Consider the following 17,253-nt stretch of genomic DNA (forward strand, 5'->3'; position numbering starts at 1 on the left):
TACATGTCACTTGATTCTCTTTTGTGCTACAGTTCTTTTCTTTAATTATAATTTCCCCTGCATATATTAGCAATACTGTAATGTTGTATTGTTAAACTGATAAAAACTAGGCTTTTCTTTCTAAATAATAAAACCCACTTCCATTATACTTCTTAACATTATGTGCATAAATTAATGTTAATTGGAATTTTATAGGGTGTTAATGCTGTGCTGGTGGTTGTTCTCTTTAGTTGTAAAGCACATTGTGAGAAATTCAGTTTCCATTCATTACCCAACCCGCTATATCCCAACTACAGGGTCACGGGGGTCTGCTGGAGCCAATCCCAGCCAACACAGGGCACAAGGCAGGAAACAAACCCCGGGCATGGCGCCAGCCCACCACAGTGCACACACATACACACACACATCAAGCACACACTAGGGACAATTTAGGATTGTCAATGCACCTAACCTGCATGTCTTTGGACTGTGGGAGGAAACCTACGGGGAGAACATGCAAACTCCACGCAGGGAGGACCCGGGAAGCGAAGGCACTTTACTTCACTTGTTTATGCTGCAGCTGTAGAGTGGTGGACTGACTTTGAGAACTATATAATAAATAAACCAGAAAACACTATGCTGTTTATACATACATACATACATCTGCTCTATTTATGAATACATCTTTTGTGTTTTCACCATCAAGCACTTGTGTCAAATTGATATTAGAATGAAATATAAATGAAGATAAGGCTGGCCAGTAATGATGGATTGTAAACGCTAAAATTATACTTTATATAGCTCCCCAAAAAATAAACTTGCGAAGCCCCACAGGCCTTGGAAAAAAAATCAGAGCCCGGTTACCCTTTTTTGGGGCTTCTTCTTTAATGTGATGCTTGCTACCTGTAGAATTATATGATGAACCAATGCCATGAATTTACTTTCCATTTGTGATCCTTTTTCTGAATATGCTTTTTACATTACAGGCTCACAGGGAATTGCAGCCTGGCCAACAGCATCTGGCCCATGGCAGGAAGCAACACTGGACAGGCCATTGATCCATGTCAAAACACAGGAATGTAAGAGTAGGCCCGTATCGGCACCAGGAGAACATACGAAGAGAGTACATAGACAGAGAACAAGCCGAGAGTCAGATGTAAGGCACCATCAGTAAACACTGTACCAGCCCCACGGTTAAGTAGGGAGAAGTTTGTAACAAATGAATAATTTGCAATAACGTAACCTAAACCTTCTACAGAAATAAATTTACCTCCACTGTGATAACATCTTCCCTTCCCACAGTCACAGGCTTGCTTCACCATACATTTAGATTATCTGTTCATACCTTACTGTTAATTCCTCCTTCCTCTACCCTCACCTTCCAAAACTGAAAATTAAAAAATGTTCACACCAACCAAACCTTTAGGAATCTTATTTTCTTAAAACAGATGCACATTTAAAACTAAAAAAAAAAAAACATTTTAACAAAGATTTTTTTTTTTTTTTGCTCACAGTGTATTTGAGACAGACATGTTACAGTTTGAAATGCCATCTAGAATGCTCGTATGGATCACCTTGGCTGACACATTAGGCGTTCTTCTGACTCAGCTGGTTGATCTTCTTCAGCCCCTCCCTGTTGTTGATGGTTTTGTGGACAGTAATGAGGAAAGGGAAGGCAGAAGGAAGCTCCACTCTGTGGCTCAGTTTCTGATGACCCCAGTGGAGACAGCGCAGCTTGTCAGCAAGGTCCTGGCGGCCAGCACGCTCTAATGCATCCTGCAGGAGCTTCGTCTTGTTCAGCTTGTTCCAGGACCTTTCATACCTGTTTATTAAAGAGGAAACCGGGAGAGTAAAGGGGGGTGGAACATTTGGACACTTCCAAATTCATGTTGCTTTGACGAAGGCGTGATGTCTGCTGCCGCTAGATAACTAATGTGTTCTTATCGGTCAGCAGTGTGAGTTTTTAGATTAAAAAAAAAAACTGAAGTGAGAGGTTCACTCTGTGTTCTAAAGCTTCACTAAACTGTCCAGGACTGAAGAGAGTCTCGGCCTAGTTTGGTGTCAAATGCAACACAATGTAATGTTTGCAGATTCCCAGTCAAAATGGTCATTTCTAGCACAGCAGTTCCCTGATTGTAATTCTAAAGTCAGTGGGGTTTCAATTTTAAAACCAGCAAATATATTCTTAATATACTCCTGTTTTCTTATTGCAGGCATACCATTTTATTTAACACTAGGGAAGATTAATGTTCACTTAAGTTTATTTACAAAAATGAAGTTTCAGCTGCTTTCCAACATGTATTTTTTGGAAACTTTATAGCCATCCTTTGACAAGTGCCAGCTGGTTCAAACTGTCCTTTTCTAGTTTGAATACTCTTATAAAAACTAACAAAATCCTTATTTTCCAGTCTATCACAAATTCTTAGTGACCTGTTTAGGTTTACAACCTGTCAGGCACCTGGAAGCCACAGACTATTGCATCTGACAGCAATAGGCACAAAGCAGGACTGCAAAGCACTTTAAGAAGTAATGAAGGCAGTGCAGGGGGACCTCTCGTCGGGACACTTGTAACATCTTACGTAATAATAATTCTTTGCATTTATATAGCGCTTTTCTCACTACTCAAAGCGCTCAGCAATTGCAGGTTAAGGGCCTTGCTCAGGAGTCCAACGGAATAGAGTCACTTTTTCAAATTTACGGGATTTGAACCGGCAACCTTCCGAATGCCAGTGCGGCCTGGGAGCCACCACTCTGCCTGTAGGACTCATACAGTCTTTTCTGGCAACAAAGTACAGTGCAGTTCTTAACTTGCATCTTCAACCAATATGAAGCCTGTTGCCACAATACCATTAAGCACTCACACCAGTAGATTCAGGGACAGTTTTGATTAACCACCATAGAGCTACTAAACAGCCACTAGTGCCAACGACTGCATGAGTGTTTCTTGTGCGTCCTATACATATACAGTACATGTTGCTCTGAATGCATGATGTTATCGTCTTTGTCTTTATTGGTTTGTTTTTGGTATTCTATTTCTGCCATCACACTGCAGGAGACAGGAGTTTCTCAATTTCACTGTACTATGTACACAACAATAAACTTGAACATAAAACCACCTCACATGCACCTGTCAACATAACAGCAGTTCTCTCAATGGTGACCCAATTGTGGGCCTGGGCACCTGTCTGCCTGGTATCTGTATGCTCTCTCTCGCTGTGTGTTAGGGATTTTACTTTCACATTTCAAAATCATGCAGGGTTACTTCTCAACTGGTCTGGTCATGGGCATCTTTTGTGTTTATTAATCATAGACTTGTATCTCATCCATGACTGTTCTCTTTTTAAAGGGGCCTTGCTCCCTGAAATCCTGGAATGGAGATGGCAGTTTGAACAATGAATACTGGCAAATTAGATGATGATAGCAGTCAAGAGTTTTCAGCATAAACATACAATACAGGAGGTGAATAATTCACCGAGCACTTTAGAGACTTTCACTTAGATATTTGGAGATATTTTAGAATGTTAACCACTTTGTAAATGACACAATTGCTTTCTATTTTTATTTTATGTGAGAAGTGGCTGAGAGAAAAGTGGGCATCACTAAGACTAAGGACAGGCTCTGAGCACAGAGACGTCAATTTCTTGGTAGGTGTATTTATCTGATGCAACTTTCAAAAACCAATATGCATACAGTCAGACGACTGCTCAGAACACAACAGGTAAGAGAAAATAAGCAAGTGCCACCTGAGTGAGTGGAGTTACTCTCATCAATCAAAAAGGGAATGGTGGGTGTGGGTGTGTGTGTGTGTGTCTGACAACTTATTAGCAAAGCAGTGGCCTCGTATCTTTGACACTGCACCAAAAGAGGCAAACTCCTTCCATCTATTTGTCTTATGAATACAGTCTGGCCATCCTGAAGGCATGCACTGGTTTACTTGCATCCAGTCATGCATCTGGTAGCCTGTTTTATGTGTTGCAGTGTTCTTGTGACACGGAGACTTTTCTTTGCATTATTTAACATAAATGTCCCTCCTGTTTGCTTTTTCAGGAGATGGTGAGTGATGAGTGCACCTCAGCTTCTCTCATATGGTACGTTCTTGCAGCTCCCTCTCAATTGTTTCGTTTGCACAGAAAATATTTTTTTTCGCTTCCTTCGTGTAAAACAGGCTTAAGTCTGCCCAGGTTCTCACGTGCCACACTTAGCTGTGTCTTTTCATTGCAACCGGTTTTTCATTTAGAGGAAATTTTTGTTGGTATTGGAGCATATCATTTTGACCCTGGTCAAAGTACACTGTAACAATGTTCTGATATCCATTATAGATACAAACATTTCCTTATACGAATGCGTCACATTAAACTGGGCCTTATCTGATTAACACTGCCATTCAGGGACATGCAGTCGGGGGAGGCAAGTGAGGCAAAGCCTCACCTGTCATCATGAAAAATAAAAACAAAAAACTAATAATGATAAGATAAAATAAATGTGTCCTCTCGTCTGTGCTGTAAATTTGTTTTCGGATTTCAATCATTTTTATAGTCAAAATCGCTGAATTAGCGCATTTCGTGTTCAAATACAGGGGAGAAACGCGAGGTGCGGTAGCGATGAGCCTCACCTCACCTTAGACTGCGCTCCTCCTCACACACTGGATTGATGCATACAATTGGTGTGTACCTGTTGCTGTCTCTCAATATAAGTTTTGCACAATCTGGCTAATATCTTTAATGAATGTGTGTGACATATCTAGTCTTGCTGATCGGACACAAAACTGCAGTGAAAAGGCACAAGGTGATCGAAGATACACGGGAACAGTAGGTTAAGGCAAGCGTACATGAGTGCTATGGCAGGGTGTGCCAAAGACAGTTTTCTTCTGGAATGTCAATGAAAGCTGCTCAGACTGTTTTGGGGAGTTTATGCTAACCCATAAGGTCAGTACATAGCTCAAGACTGTTAGTGCAAATGATTTGACATATTTGTGTTGCACTGTACTCTATGAAGTACTCAAAAACCTGAAAAGGGTTTTCCGTGTTTGCAGATGGCCAAAGATTTGCTACAGGGGAGTACATTATGGGAACTGCATGTGTTTATTTATAGTTTATGTTTCTTGTTTCAGAATGAACACTAAAAAATCAAGTCAAGAGCTCTCAATGGCTATGGCCTTTGAACTAGAGTAGACCTGTCCTGATCCACAGCCATCTAAATAAACCAGTTCACTTATGACCTAAAGTAACCCATGGCCATGAGCTGCCTACCTGGGCAGTATGAACTTCACCAATGTGTTGAAAGCTGTTCACGCTGGCGTCAGTTAACAAAATAATGCAAAACCTACCAGCATTCCAGCATTTTCAGGGCCTGCACCTTTTTCTCTACAGAAGAAGCATGAAATTGCCTGACTTCAGCTCTTGTAAATCCCAGTTCATTGGCAATGATCGTCCACTCAAAACCTAGCTGTTTGGAGAGTTCTTGTATGGACTTGAGATTAATAACAGCATCCTGCAAATTATGAAGAAAAAAAAAAAAAATAATAATTAAGTGAGAAGTGGGCTCCAGTATATTTCAGAGCAATTTACCCTTTAGTAACACCATTTTTTTACTCACATATTGTTTTACTTTCCATACACTGTGCTTACTTTAACTGCCATCAATCTGCTCTTTTAAATTGTGAAACTCACACATTTTCATTCACATTGCACTCATTTGTCCAATTAGAGGATCGCTGGAATACCAGGGCCTATCTGTGCAGCAGTGCAGGAACCAACTGTGAATGGGACAGCAGCCCACTGCAGGGTACAACTCACTCATACTGGGCCAACAGAGGTCTAACCTACTGTATATGGCTTTGGGATGTGGGAGGAAAACCCCATGCAGAAATGAAGAGCACATACAAGCTCCAGAAATAAGACAGTGTGGCCTGAGTATATGACTCTTGTGCTCTGAGGCAGCAGCGCTAAATGCCATGTCACCATTAGGAGTAGTAGTCCAATTAAACAGAGCAAGTCCCTGAGGAAAATTACTAAAGAGATGGCGCTGTGAACTTGCTGTGTTCTTTCTTCCCAGTAGCGTACCAGTAAAGAGAAGGCCGAACTGAACTCTGCACTCCATTTTGACATATACTTTTTCCCACTGGCATAGAAATACATTGGTGATTTAAACAGTTGTGAAGATATGAACAAATTCTATTATAATAATTTAACAATGGTTAAAGATTATGTTCATCAAGCAACTTACAAAACTGTAAAGAATATGTTGCTTCAGCCATACTGCTTTTGAAACAAACCGACTGCTACATCTCCAGTTGTGACGGGCTGATTACAATGCAGTGGCAGAAAGTCAAATTGAATAAGACTGGCATAAACCTGACGAGTGTGTGTTTATTAGGAAGGAGCTGCCGCATACAGTAGCTGTATATAATGATTAAGATAATATCAAACAACTGCAAAAGAGTGAGGGAGTCATTTTAGGTAACAATTTTCAAGCTCCAATTTAGTTTTTTTTATAATAAACCAATTAATGTTGGAGTCCCCAACTCTGCTCCTGGAGGGCTGCAGGTTTTCACTGTAACCCTTTTCTTAATTAGTGATCTGTTTTTGCTGCTAATTAACTTCTTTTGAATTAATTTTATTTGACTTGCCCTTGAAGACTTAGACACATTAATTGTTTCTTTTTCTTTAATTAGCTGCCAAACAATAATGAGAAATAAAATGAACCAAAACATGACCAGCAAAAGGTGTCCATTGGGAATGTCAGTCTGCTCAGGTCCCCAAAAGATTTTTAGGAAAGAGACATTCAACAATTTTAGAAATATACAGTGCAATCAGAAAGTATTCACAGCGCATCACTTTTTCCACATTTTGTTATGTTACAGCCTTATTCCAAAATGGATGAAATTAATTTTTTTCCTCAGAATTCGACACACAACACCCCATAATGACAACATGAAAAAAGTTTACTTGAGGTTTTTGCAAATTTATTAAAAATAAAAAAACTGAGAAATCACATGTACATAAGTATTCACAGCCTTTGCTCAATACTTTGTCGATGCACTTTGGCAGCAATTACAGCCTCAAGTCTTTTTGAATATGATGCCACAAGCTTGGCACACCTATCCTTGGCCAGTTTCGCCCATTCCTCTTTGCAGCACCTCTCAAGCTCCATCAGGTTGGATGGGAAGCGTCGGTGCACAGCCATTTTAAGATCTCTCCAGAGATGTTCAATCGGATTCAAGTCTGAGCTCTGGCTGGGCCACTCAAGGACATTCACAGAGTTGTCCTGAAGCCACTCCTTTGATATCTTGGCTGTGTGCTTAGGGTCGCTGTCCTGCTGAAAGATGAACCATCGCCCCAGTCTGAGGTCAAGAGCACTCAGGAGCAGGTTTTCATCCAGGATGTCTCTGTACATTGCTGCAGTCATCTTTCCCTTTATCCTGACTAGTCTCCCAGTTCCTGCCTCTGAAAAACATCCCCACAGCATGATGCTGCCACCACCACCATGCTTCACTGTAGGGATGGTATTGGCCTGGTGATGAGCGGTGCCTGGTTTTCTCCAAACATGACGCCTGGCATTCACACCAAAGAGTTCAATCTTTGTCTCATCAGACCAGAGAATTTTGTTTCTCATGGTCAGTGTCCTTCAGGTGCCTTTTGGCAAACTCAAGGCGGGCTGCCATGTGCCTTTTACTAAGAAGTGGCTTCCGTCTGGCCACTCTACCATACATGTCTGATTGGTGGATTGCTGCAGAGATGGTTGTCCTTCTAGAAGGTTCTCCTCTCTCCACAGAGGACCTCTGGAGCTCTGACAGAGTGACCATCGGGTTCTTGGTCACCTCCCTGACTAAGGCCCTTCTCCCCCGATCGCTCAGTTTAGATGGCCAGCCAGCTCTAGGAAGAGTCCTGGTGGTTTCGAACTTCTTCCACTTACAGATGATGGAGGCCACTGTGCTCATTGGGACCTTCAAAGCAGCAGAAATGTTTCTGTAACCTTCCCCAGATTTGTGCCTCGAGACAATCCTGTCTCGGAGGTCTACAGACAATTCCTTTGACTTCATGCTTGGTTTGTGCTCTGACATGAACTGTCAACTGTGGGACCTTATATAGACAGGTGTGTGCCTTTCCAAATCATGTCCAATCAACTGATTTTACCAGAGGTGGACTCCAATTAAGCTGCAGAAACATCTCAAGGATGATCAGGGGAAACAGGATGCACCTGAGCTCAATTTTGAACTTCATGGCAAAGGCTGTGAATACTTATGTACATGTGAGTTCTCCATTTTTTTATTTTTAATAAATTTAATAAAAATCTCAAGTAAACTTTTTTCACGTTGTCATTATGGGGTGTTGTGTGTAGAATTCTGAGGAAAAAATTAATTGAATCCATTTTGGAATAAGGCTGTAACATAACAAAATGTGGAAAAAGTGATGCGCTGTGAATACTTTCCAGATGCACTGTATTGTATGGCACAATGAGAGCAACGACAGGCCATGGAATTAAAGAAATCACCGGGTTGTTGTGGAGGGAGATGAGCAGTGACTTGATGCGCATAGAGATAGCTGAGCCTTACAAAAACGATTTACTTTTTTTTTCTTCAATGGCTAAAATGACATGGACAATTTATTTAGCAATATGTATGTAATCTCAAGATGTGGACCAATGCTCAATAACACTGTTAACAGTGATAAAAACTTCATCTGGCATATTAATATACTGTATACCATTAGTGTGATGAAATAACTCTGACTTGGGGGAAAAAAACATTAAGTTTGTAATCACAAATTGTTTATTTAGATGAAGACACTCAAGTGGCATGGACATGTACCTGAAATGAATAATAATTCTTTACATTTATATAGCGCTTTTCTCACTACTCAAAGTGGTCTCCAGTACACAGGGAGTACCTGGGATGCAAACCACTGATCTGGACTCAGATTAATTCTGCAGGGCTGTACCTTCCCTTAAAAACTTGGTGCCTGCATCTCTTCATCATCTTTAGAGCCAGGAAGCTCATCCATTCTATTGGGGCCTGAAGATCCCAGTAACCATCACTAGCTCTAAGATCCACTCCCGCGTGCTTCAGCCCAGTCACTGATGCAGCCTCAAGAAGAAGCCTTTTCTTAGGCTTATGCCAAAGGTTTTCCCTGTGAAATTACAACTGACAGTGAAAGGAGGTGAACACCACACCACCACAGACTCTGACAGAGGACTCGTACCAAAGACAACAAGTGCACACCATGCAAACAAATCTTGGCACTTGAACCCTTACAAAAAACTTGTATGGCTTTGTAAAACTAATTTATTTATGCCAGCACAAATTAGAACTCTACGACAGATAAGAGCTAAAAACTGGCATGTTGAATTCTTACTGTGTATCAAGCTCATGAGTACCTATGTCAGATAAACTTCTAGCTGTTACAAACTTTTACAGTAACTAATTAGGGAACAAAAACCCTTCAGTTGCAGCTTGTCAGCTTAACTACCTCTCACCAATGGCTACACATTTATTTGAGCATGAACAAGCCAAATATGATTTAACACTAAACTTCCAAAAGAAAACATTAAAGGCAAATGAAGACATCCTTGAAAACATCCAAACAAGCAAACAGCAGCCCCTGTTCTGTACATTTAACAATGCAAACCAAATGAACAACTTCTTAAACAAGTTTGACCACCCTAACCCACTCTCACCTCAGAGTACTGTGCCCTCCACCCATCTTTCTGCTGATACCAGCATTGGAGAGACATCCCCACCCACAATTACAGCAGCCCAGTTGAGCAGAGAGCTGTGGAGACTTCATGCCAACAAAGCAGCGGGTCCAGATGGAGTATCGCCAAGACTGCTGAAGGCCTGTGCGCTGGAACTGGGGAGTCCTCTACAGCACATCTTCAACCTGTGCCTGGAACAGGGGAGAGTCCCGAGGCTTTGGAAAACATCTTGCATCACCCCAGTCCCAAAGGTATCACGTCCTAGTGAGCTGAATGACTTCTGGCCTGTTGCTCTTACATCACACGTGATGAAGACCATGGAGCAGCTGCTGATCACCACCTGAAGCCACAGGTCCGCCAAGCCCTCGACCCTCTGCAGTTCGCATACCAGGAGAAGGTGAGTGTGAAGGATGCCATCATCTTCATGCTACACCGATCCCTCTCCCACTTGGACAGAGGCAGTGGTGCTGTTAGAATTATGTTTTTGGACTTCTCTAGCGCTTTCAACACAATCCAACCTCTGTTCCTTAGGGACAAGCTGACAGAGATTGGAGTAGATTCACACCTGGTGGCATGGATCGTGGACTATCTTACTAACAGACCTCAGTTTGTGCATCGCGAGAACTGCAGGTCTGACATCGTGGTCAGTAACACAGGAGCACCGCAGGGGACTGTACTTTCTCCAGTCCTGTTCAGCCTATATACATCAGACTTCCAATACAACTCGGAGTCCTGCCACATGCAAAAGTTCGCTGATGACACTGCTATCATGAGCTGCATCAGGAGTGGACAGGAGGAGGAGTACAGGAAGCTAATCAAGGACTTTATTAAATGGCGTGACTCAAACCGTTTACACCTGAACACCAGCAAGACCAAGGAACTAGTGGTGGATTTTAGGAGGCCCAGGCCCCTCATGGACCCCGTGATCATCATACGAGACAGTGTGCAGAGGGTGCAGACCTATAAATACCTGGGAGTGCAGCTGGATGACAAATTGGACTGGTCTGCCAATACTGATGCTCTGTGTAAGAAAGGTCAGAGCCAACTATACTTCCTTAGAAGGTTGGCGTCCTTCAACATCTGCAATAAGATGCTGCAGATGTTCTACCAGACAGTTGTGGCAAGTGCCCTCTTCTACGCGGTGATGTGTTGGGGAGGAAGCATAAAGAAGAGGGACGCCTCACGCCTGGACAAATTGGTGAGGAAGGCAGGTGCTATTGTAGGCACAGAGCTGGACAGTTTCACATCTGTGGCGGAGCGACAGGCACTGAGCAAACTCCTGTCAATCATGAAGAATCCACTGCATCCACTGAACAGTATCATCACCATACCGAGGAGCAGCTTCAGCGACAGACTGCTGTCACCGTCCTGCTTCACGGACAGACTGAGATCGTTCCTCCCCCACACTATGTGACTCTTCAATTCCACCCAGAGGGGGGGGGTGGGGGGTGAATGTTAACATTATTCAAAGTTATTGTATGTTTTACCTTCATTTTTATTACTCTTTAAAATTTTTTTTTGTGTCAGTATGCTGCTGCTGGATTATGTGAATTTCCCCTTGGGATTCATAAAGTATCTATCTATCTATTTGTCTCTACTGTGTTGTGACCTGTTGTTTATGCCAATATAAAAAGTGATGGTATTAATCTAATATTTATGTTTATCAATTAATTGTATTATTCTGTTTTTTTAAATCAATGTTTCAGTTACCTTGATACACTGTAAGGTCAATGGCTAGGAACCCCATTTACAGAGAAATGTACAGAAAATAAAGTAGGAACTTACTAACATTTGTAAGTAATTACTGGCATTGCCAAAAGGAAAGCCAGTAATTAACTAATTGGTTAATATTGATCAGTCCTTTCCTTCTCTCCCACAAAATCACCAAATGTGACCTATACCCTGACATCGCAAATCAAAAGAGGGACGTGCATCATCTTTGTATATACCAAAAGTGAATGATGGGAGGGAAAAATGTCAAGATCCATTGATTATTGTCATGGTCTCTCACAGAGGTGCATTACTATATTTATTCTATTTTATTTACTTTCATTCTAACACAGATTTTGCATGTCTTTCCTGTATTTGCATGATTTGCTCACTTGGTCCAGAGATATACTACTTATAAGCTTGACTGTCCATTGTGAACGAAGCCTATAATTGGGTTGATCTCATAAATGCCATTGCTTTTTTCACCCATTTTCAAGCCTGGTCTTCTGTCATCTGTTGAAATGCCTGAAATCGGCAGGATCTCTTCCTTCATACTCCATTTTCCAATTACATAAAGGCATACCTATCTTCCTTACAAATTCTTAAACATGGAGCTGATGTCCCTTTAGATGTAATGCTCCTAGCAACAAACCACCTAAACATCTGTTTGTCCTTCCAACAATGGACCAACACCTGACCTGGGATGGTCCATGAAGGAAGAGGCCTCTGCTCCTTATGTTCTCCAAAAATGTTCCCCAGGTATTTGTCTCCTGTCAAGAATCTCTTCTCCTGTCACTGGCACCAAAACGATCCAAACTGAAGGAGATACTTACCTCTTGTGCTTTATTTGGCATTTCAAAATCTGCCCAGATGGACAATGCAGAACGCTGTAGCAAAAGAAAAAGAACTGGTGAATGGAAAGCACTTCCGGTCTCCCAGTGAGCCCAGACAGATGCCAGAACCACTACAAAAGTGTAAAGCTTTATATTGAAACTTCTATGTAGCACAAGTCAGTAAACATCCGTGTAATGCTAATTATTTTACTGCTACCCCAAATGGCAAATACCCACACATGAATCTAGGACCCTGGAAAATAGCAATGCCATATTGTGGGCAGTATATTTAAAATGTATTCATAAGAATGGTGTGAATATGAATACATTTGACACTGAGGCATCTACAAGTCACATTTGTGTATAATGTGCACTGAACAAACCAGTCACTTGTTAACTCCTGTGATCATAATTACATGAGTTTAAGAATATAATTTACAATTGCTATTTTTTTTTTTTTTTTACTGTTGTGCAGTTTCAAGAGAAACTAATAGATACTCTTAACCGAAAAAAATAAAAGCTCTGTTTTAGAAACACTTATAATTACTTTAAAATTATACATTATAATTAACTGCATATAACAACTTCAAATAGCTAATCATAAAAAATAAAATACATTGTACTTACATTTTAGGAGCACTTAAAAGGATGATGGCAACTGCCCACAAGTTGACCAAAAAATGCAAAGCGTAGCCTTGAGGTAACCTAATCATCACCCTGCTGTAACCACAACAAACTGCTGGTCTGTTAAAATTTAAGAAAATTTAGTTGAGTGCACTTATAAGATCTACAGACCCAATGATGCGTATTTTCAAAGGCCTGGAAATTCACTGCCCCTTGGCAGTCAGACACAGCTCATTAATGAGCACTCTCAGGCCGTAGGCAAACAATCAATGTAAAATAATAATGCAAAAAAATATATATTTATTATATAAAGTATTTGACAAAGTATAACAAAAAATGTTAAAAATGAGTTGCCACAGATACACAATGATTGCAAAAAGCAAACATGTAAATCCTGTAAGATATTACATTTACAAACTCATTCAATAAAATTCATGGGGGTCCGAGTGGCTGCACATCCCTGGGGATGTGGCAGGAAATCCCTTTGGAAGACAAGCAAACTCCAAATAAAAGAACAATCTGGTGCAGGATCTGAATCTAGGGCTCTGGCTCCACTAGGATACAAAGAAACACTCCAAACAGTGAATTTAATATCACTGCCTATGACTTGATAAAGGGATGCTTGGTACTCGTGTGTTTTAATAGAGAACAAAAACCCTTCAAAATAAACTTGTGGTTGAGAGGGGTGTCTCTAAATTTATCTTGGCTCACCATAAGGTCTATTACTAATATCAAAGCAAAACAATTTATGGCACCAAAACACTGTGTACCATATATCAGTCCATCCTTCTGGAAGCAGTAACTGTAAGGTAGAGAAATTGCTGGAAAAAAAAAGTAAGAGTCATTTACAATTAGTACAGAGACTTCTAAATAAAGCCGGGGAAAAAAAATGTCTCTTTGGTAATATTAATATTATGTTATAAAGATGTGTGTGAGAGTAACAAGAAAATTGGTTACAATGTAATTAACGCCAAATGACAATGGCAGGGAAATGAAGTTTAAGATGTGACACTGCATGCAGGCAATGAACTCATAAACATTAACACCATTCCTACTGAACCCAGCAGTGAAACAGCACAATGATTTGTAGTGGCAAGAATAAAAAAGATTACTAAAACTTAAACTATTTTGATGATTTGTTTTAATGTCAGCCAAAAGCTTAGGATTGAATACCCACAAGCATACTTGGCAAAGGCTAGAAACTGAACTGTGTTTGAAATCTATGGTGAGACTTGAGGGCTCCAGTACACTGATGGACACCAGCCAATGTGTTATTCTGCCAAGAAGCACCAGCCAAACTTACTGCTATCTCTTGAGCACCTCATGCCTGTGTTAGAACTGATCATTTTTTTAGCCCAAGTACTAACTCAGGCAGGTTCTTCATTTCACATTTTGGTTTTACGAAAGGGGAAGGGGTGATAAGTACACACTGAACAGACACTCCATAAATAATCAGATGATAGAATTTAAAAGAAAACCTTTTTGATTGTTCTCAACGTATTTTCAGTATTAGTTGCTGCATATCCTACCAGGAATCTTAGATGGGCTCAACACTCAGAAGGCCAAATGCCAACCCTGACGGGTTATTTTCTAAAAAACATTTTGCAAAGGAAAAAAATAAGCATGAATGCATAGTCTGATATTCTCTTTACCACCTCACATTAGGTTAACTTATCACTCTGAACTGGCCCGGTCTCAGTATGTGAGCACATGAGGACTTGCTGTATGTAAATAAAACCATGAAGAAATCACCTCAGTTAACATTCCCTCATGCAATGTTGTCCTAAAATATGTCATTTTGCACAGTATGTAAAAGTAGTTGTGTGAAAATGGTCATTCAACAAACACACTTGCTACAGAAAACAAACAACATTTTTACTCTAAAAAATACGGACATTTATTTATAAAACCTTTTTTATGGTAAAAGTAGTTCACAGCATTCCAAGAACGTTAATGATTAACTGAGCAACTGCAGCATAGTTAGCAAGGGAGAACAGTGCAGAATTACAGTTTTACACTAGCAATCAAAAAAAATGTCTACAACATTCAGTGATCGGAAAAAAAGAACCTGCCAGTGATGAAGAAGCACGGATGCTGCTCATTGGGTTTTAATGAATTAGGCAACTACCGTATGATTCTTCATGAATTTATTCTTGTTGTCTTATGCAGATCGAGCAGGCAGTTAATCACTTGGCACCTACAAGTACAAGATAACATGCAAACTGGTTTAAACTAAATAAGAACACAATACAGGCCCTAAAGTTATAGAAACACATTCATTCCAATTGCAAGAAACTATAAACAGATACCTCTCTACTACTAGTTAAAAATATTCTTCCATTACTTTCAAAAAAGGTAATTTTAATGTGCAGCTAATGTAGAAAGGGCTTCCTCAAGACTGTTTAGTAAAATGTTAACAGCATATACCCTTGACCTTTTCAAGTATAAATTTGGGGAAACGGAACTAGGAACAAAAACAAAGAAATTGTGTCTCTAGTTTTAAGAAACATTTTATAGGCTGTGCAATGTAATCCATAGATAAAGTCTATTTTTACCAGTAGTTCACAATCCTGAAAACAGGACAACTCACTCTATGGCTGTTCAGGCTAAAGCCTCTCATTTAAGATTATGTTCGTATTGTGCTATTCATTTTATGAACTGTATATCAGACAATGCAAACTAATGTAAATCAAGAAGTCTGGTTTACTTATTTAAATGCACAATGCAAATTTCCCACTGACAGTTTGGTCATTTCACAGGCATTTTTTTTTTACATGAACCTCCTCATATTTTTATAGACAGCACTCTCTCTCTATTATAAAAAAATAATCCTGGGAGAGAAAGTCTAGGGAGACAAGATGTTATCATGGAAGACACTTAAAAGACCTGCGAGGACCTTTAACATGAGACTTTGTGCCAAGAGATTGACCAAGGACCGTCTTGCAGGGACGTAGAACATGAAATTCATGCAAGACACGCCCTACTTACAACCAATATCAAATAAGACTACGGGCAACAAAACACTCAGTCACGTAAAGGCTTTCAGCACACAAAGATCCAAGGCTCTCAGCACATATAAAGCGTATAAGGACAATATGTTATAGATGAAACGTCGACGACTAAGCAAAGAAGAAACAGCAGTGCGAAGAAAAGAGACTCAAAAGCATTGGAGAGAAAAAAATGCAAAAAAGAAAAAGAATAATCTACAGTAGGTGCAAGTTCAGAAAATAAGGAAAGTAATAATCAGCCCGGAAGAAGTGGAATTGAAAAAAAAAGCACATCCAATCAGGCTTAGGATTTAAAGACAAAGTAGAACTTCATAAGGACGTTCAGAAACGTTGGCACTAAACACATGCAGAGCAGGTTACAGATTATGAAAGCAGTGGAATTTGAAAGGCACAAAAAAAAAAGTTGGCACAATACAAATGCAGAGAAAGTTAAAGAATATGAAAGCAGGAAAATGAGAAAGTATCAGAAAAAAAAAGAAAGTAAAGATTGCAGTAGTGCAAACAAATGAAAATTATTACTCGAAAAAGGGAAAATAATCACCACGGACCAGGTGTCATTGAAAAAAAAAAAAGCAGGACAAAGCATGGTCAGAAATAAAAGATAGAGTAGAAAACAAAGTAAAACTTCATAAAGAGGAAGGGGGCCAAACACATGCAGAGCAGGTTAGAGATAATGAACAGTGGAATTCAAAAGACTCAAAAAAAATTTTGGTGTGAAACACATGCAGAGCAGGATACAGAATATGAAAGCAGAAAAAAACGACAGTGTCAAAAAAAAAAAAAGTAAAGATGGCATTAGCGCAAACAAAGAGAAATTATTACTCGGAGAAAAAATGAAAAGGCGAATAGAGATTGAATATATGAACATAGGTGATATGTCAGAAGTATGTAAATATTGTAAGGCTTTGAAGTTTAAGTCAGAGAATTTCAAAAACGTGGTTTACCTCACATGCATTTATTGGTTACTTTGCAAAAAAAAAAAAAAAAGATTAACTGCTGATGATGTAGATCGTTTTGTCTGTGCTAAAATTCCAAACAGAAAAACCCATCCTAAATTATGGTGCAAAGTCATTAAACACATCTCACGGACCTCATTTAAAAGATTCAGCATGTTCGGACTCGAAAGATTCCAAATACTGTATTGTTTTTAATGAAGTTCTGAAATAAGAGTGAAACTAATGAAATATCAACAATAAAAAAAAAAAAAAAATCTTAAAAGTGTGTATGTGGAAAACCAAACATGGTGGTTGGTGAGCGAAGCGAGTAGGGGGCAAAGCCCACTAGTTTTGTGTAAAAACTGCAACACAACAAACCACTGTCTATTGGCTGTCTTTTCTCACAAGCTTAACAAGAATATCTAACAAAAAAGACTAATAAAGACACATAAAAGAAGCAATAAAATGTAG

At 39.8% G+C, this 17,253-nt stretch overlaps 1 protein-coding gene across 1 annotated transcript; it reads right to left on the reverse strand.

Annotated features, from left to right (window-relative positions):
* Positions 1–1,361: 1,361 nt before the first annotated feature.
* Positions 1,362–15,972, reverse strand: wu:fc50b12 (uncharacterized protein LOC103911624 homolog). Its single transcript, XM_039745302.1, has 4 exons — positions 12,843–15,972; positions 12,216–12,269; positions 5,306–5,469; positions 1,362–1,801 (listed from the first exon to the last, which is right to left on the reverse strand). Exons 2-4 carry the CDS (start codon positions 12,234–12,236, stop codon positions 1,567–1,569), a joined length of 420 nt encoding a protein of 139 aa, XP_039601236.1. The 5' UTR covers positions 12,237–12,269; positions 12,843–15,972; the 3' UTR covers positions 1,362–1,566.
* Between the last annotated feature and the right edge of the window lie 1,281 nt (positions 15,973–17,253).

Source organism: Polypterus senegalus, chromosome 2, assembly GCF_016835505.1.
Source record: "Polypterus senegalus isolate Bchr_013 chromosome 2, ASM1683550v1, whole genome shotgun sequence".
NCBI classification, from domain to species: Eukaryota; Metazoa; Chordata; class Cladistia; order Polypteriformes; family Polypteridae; genus Polypterus; species Polypterus senegalus.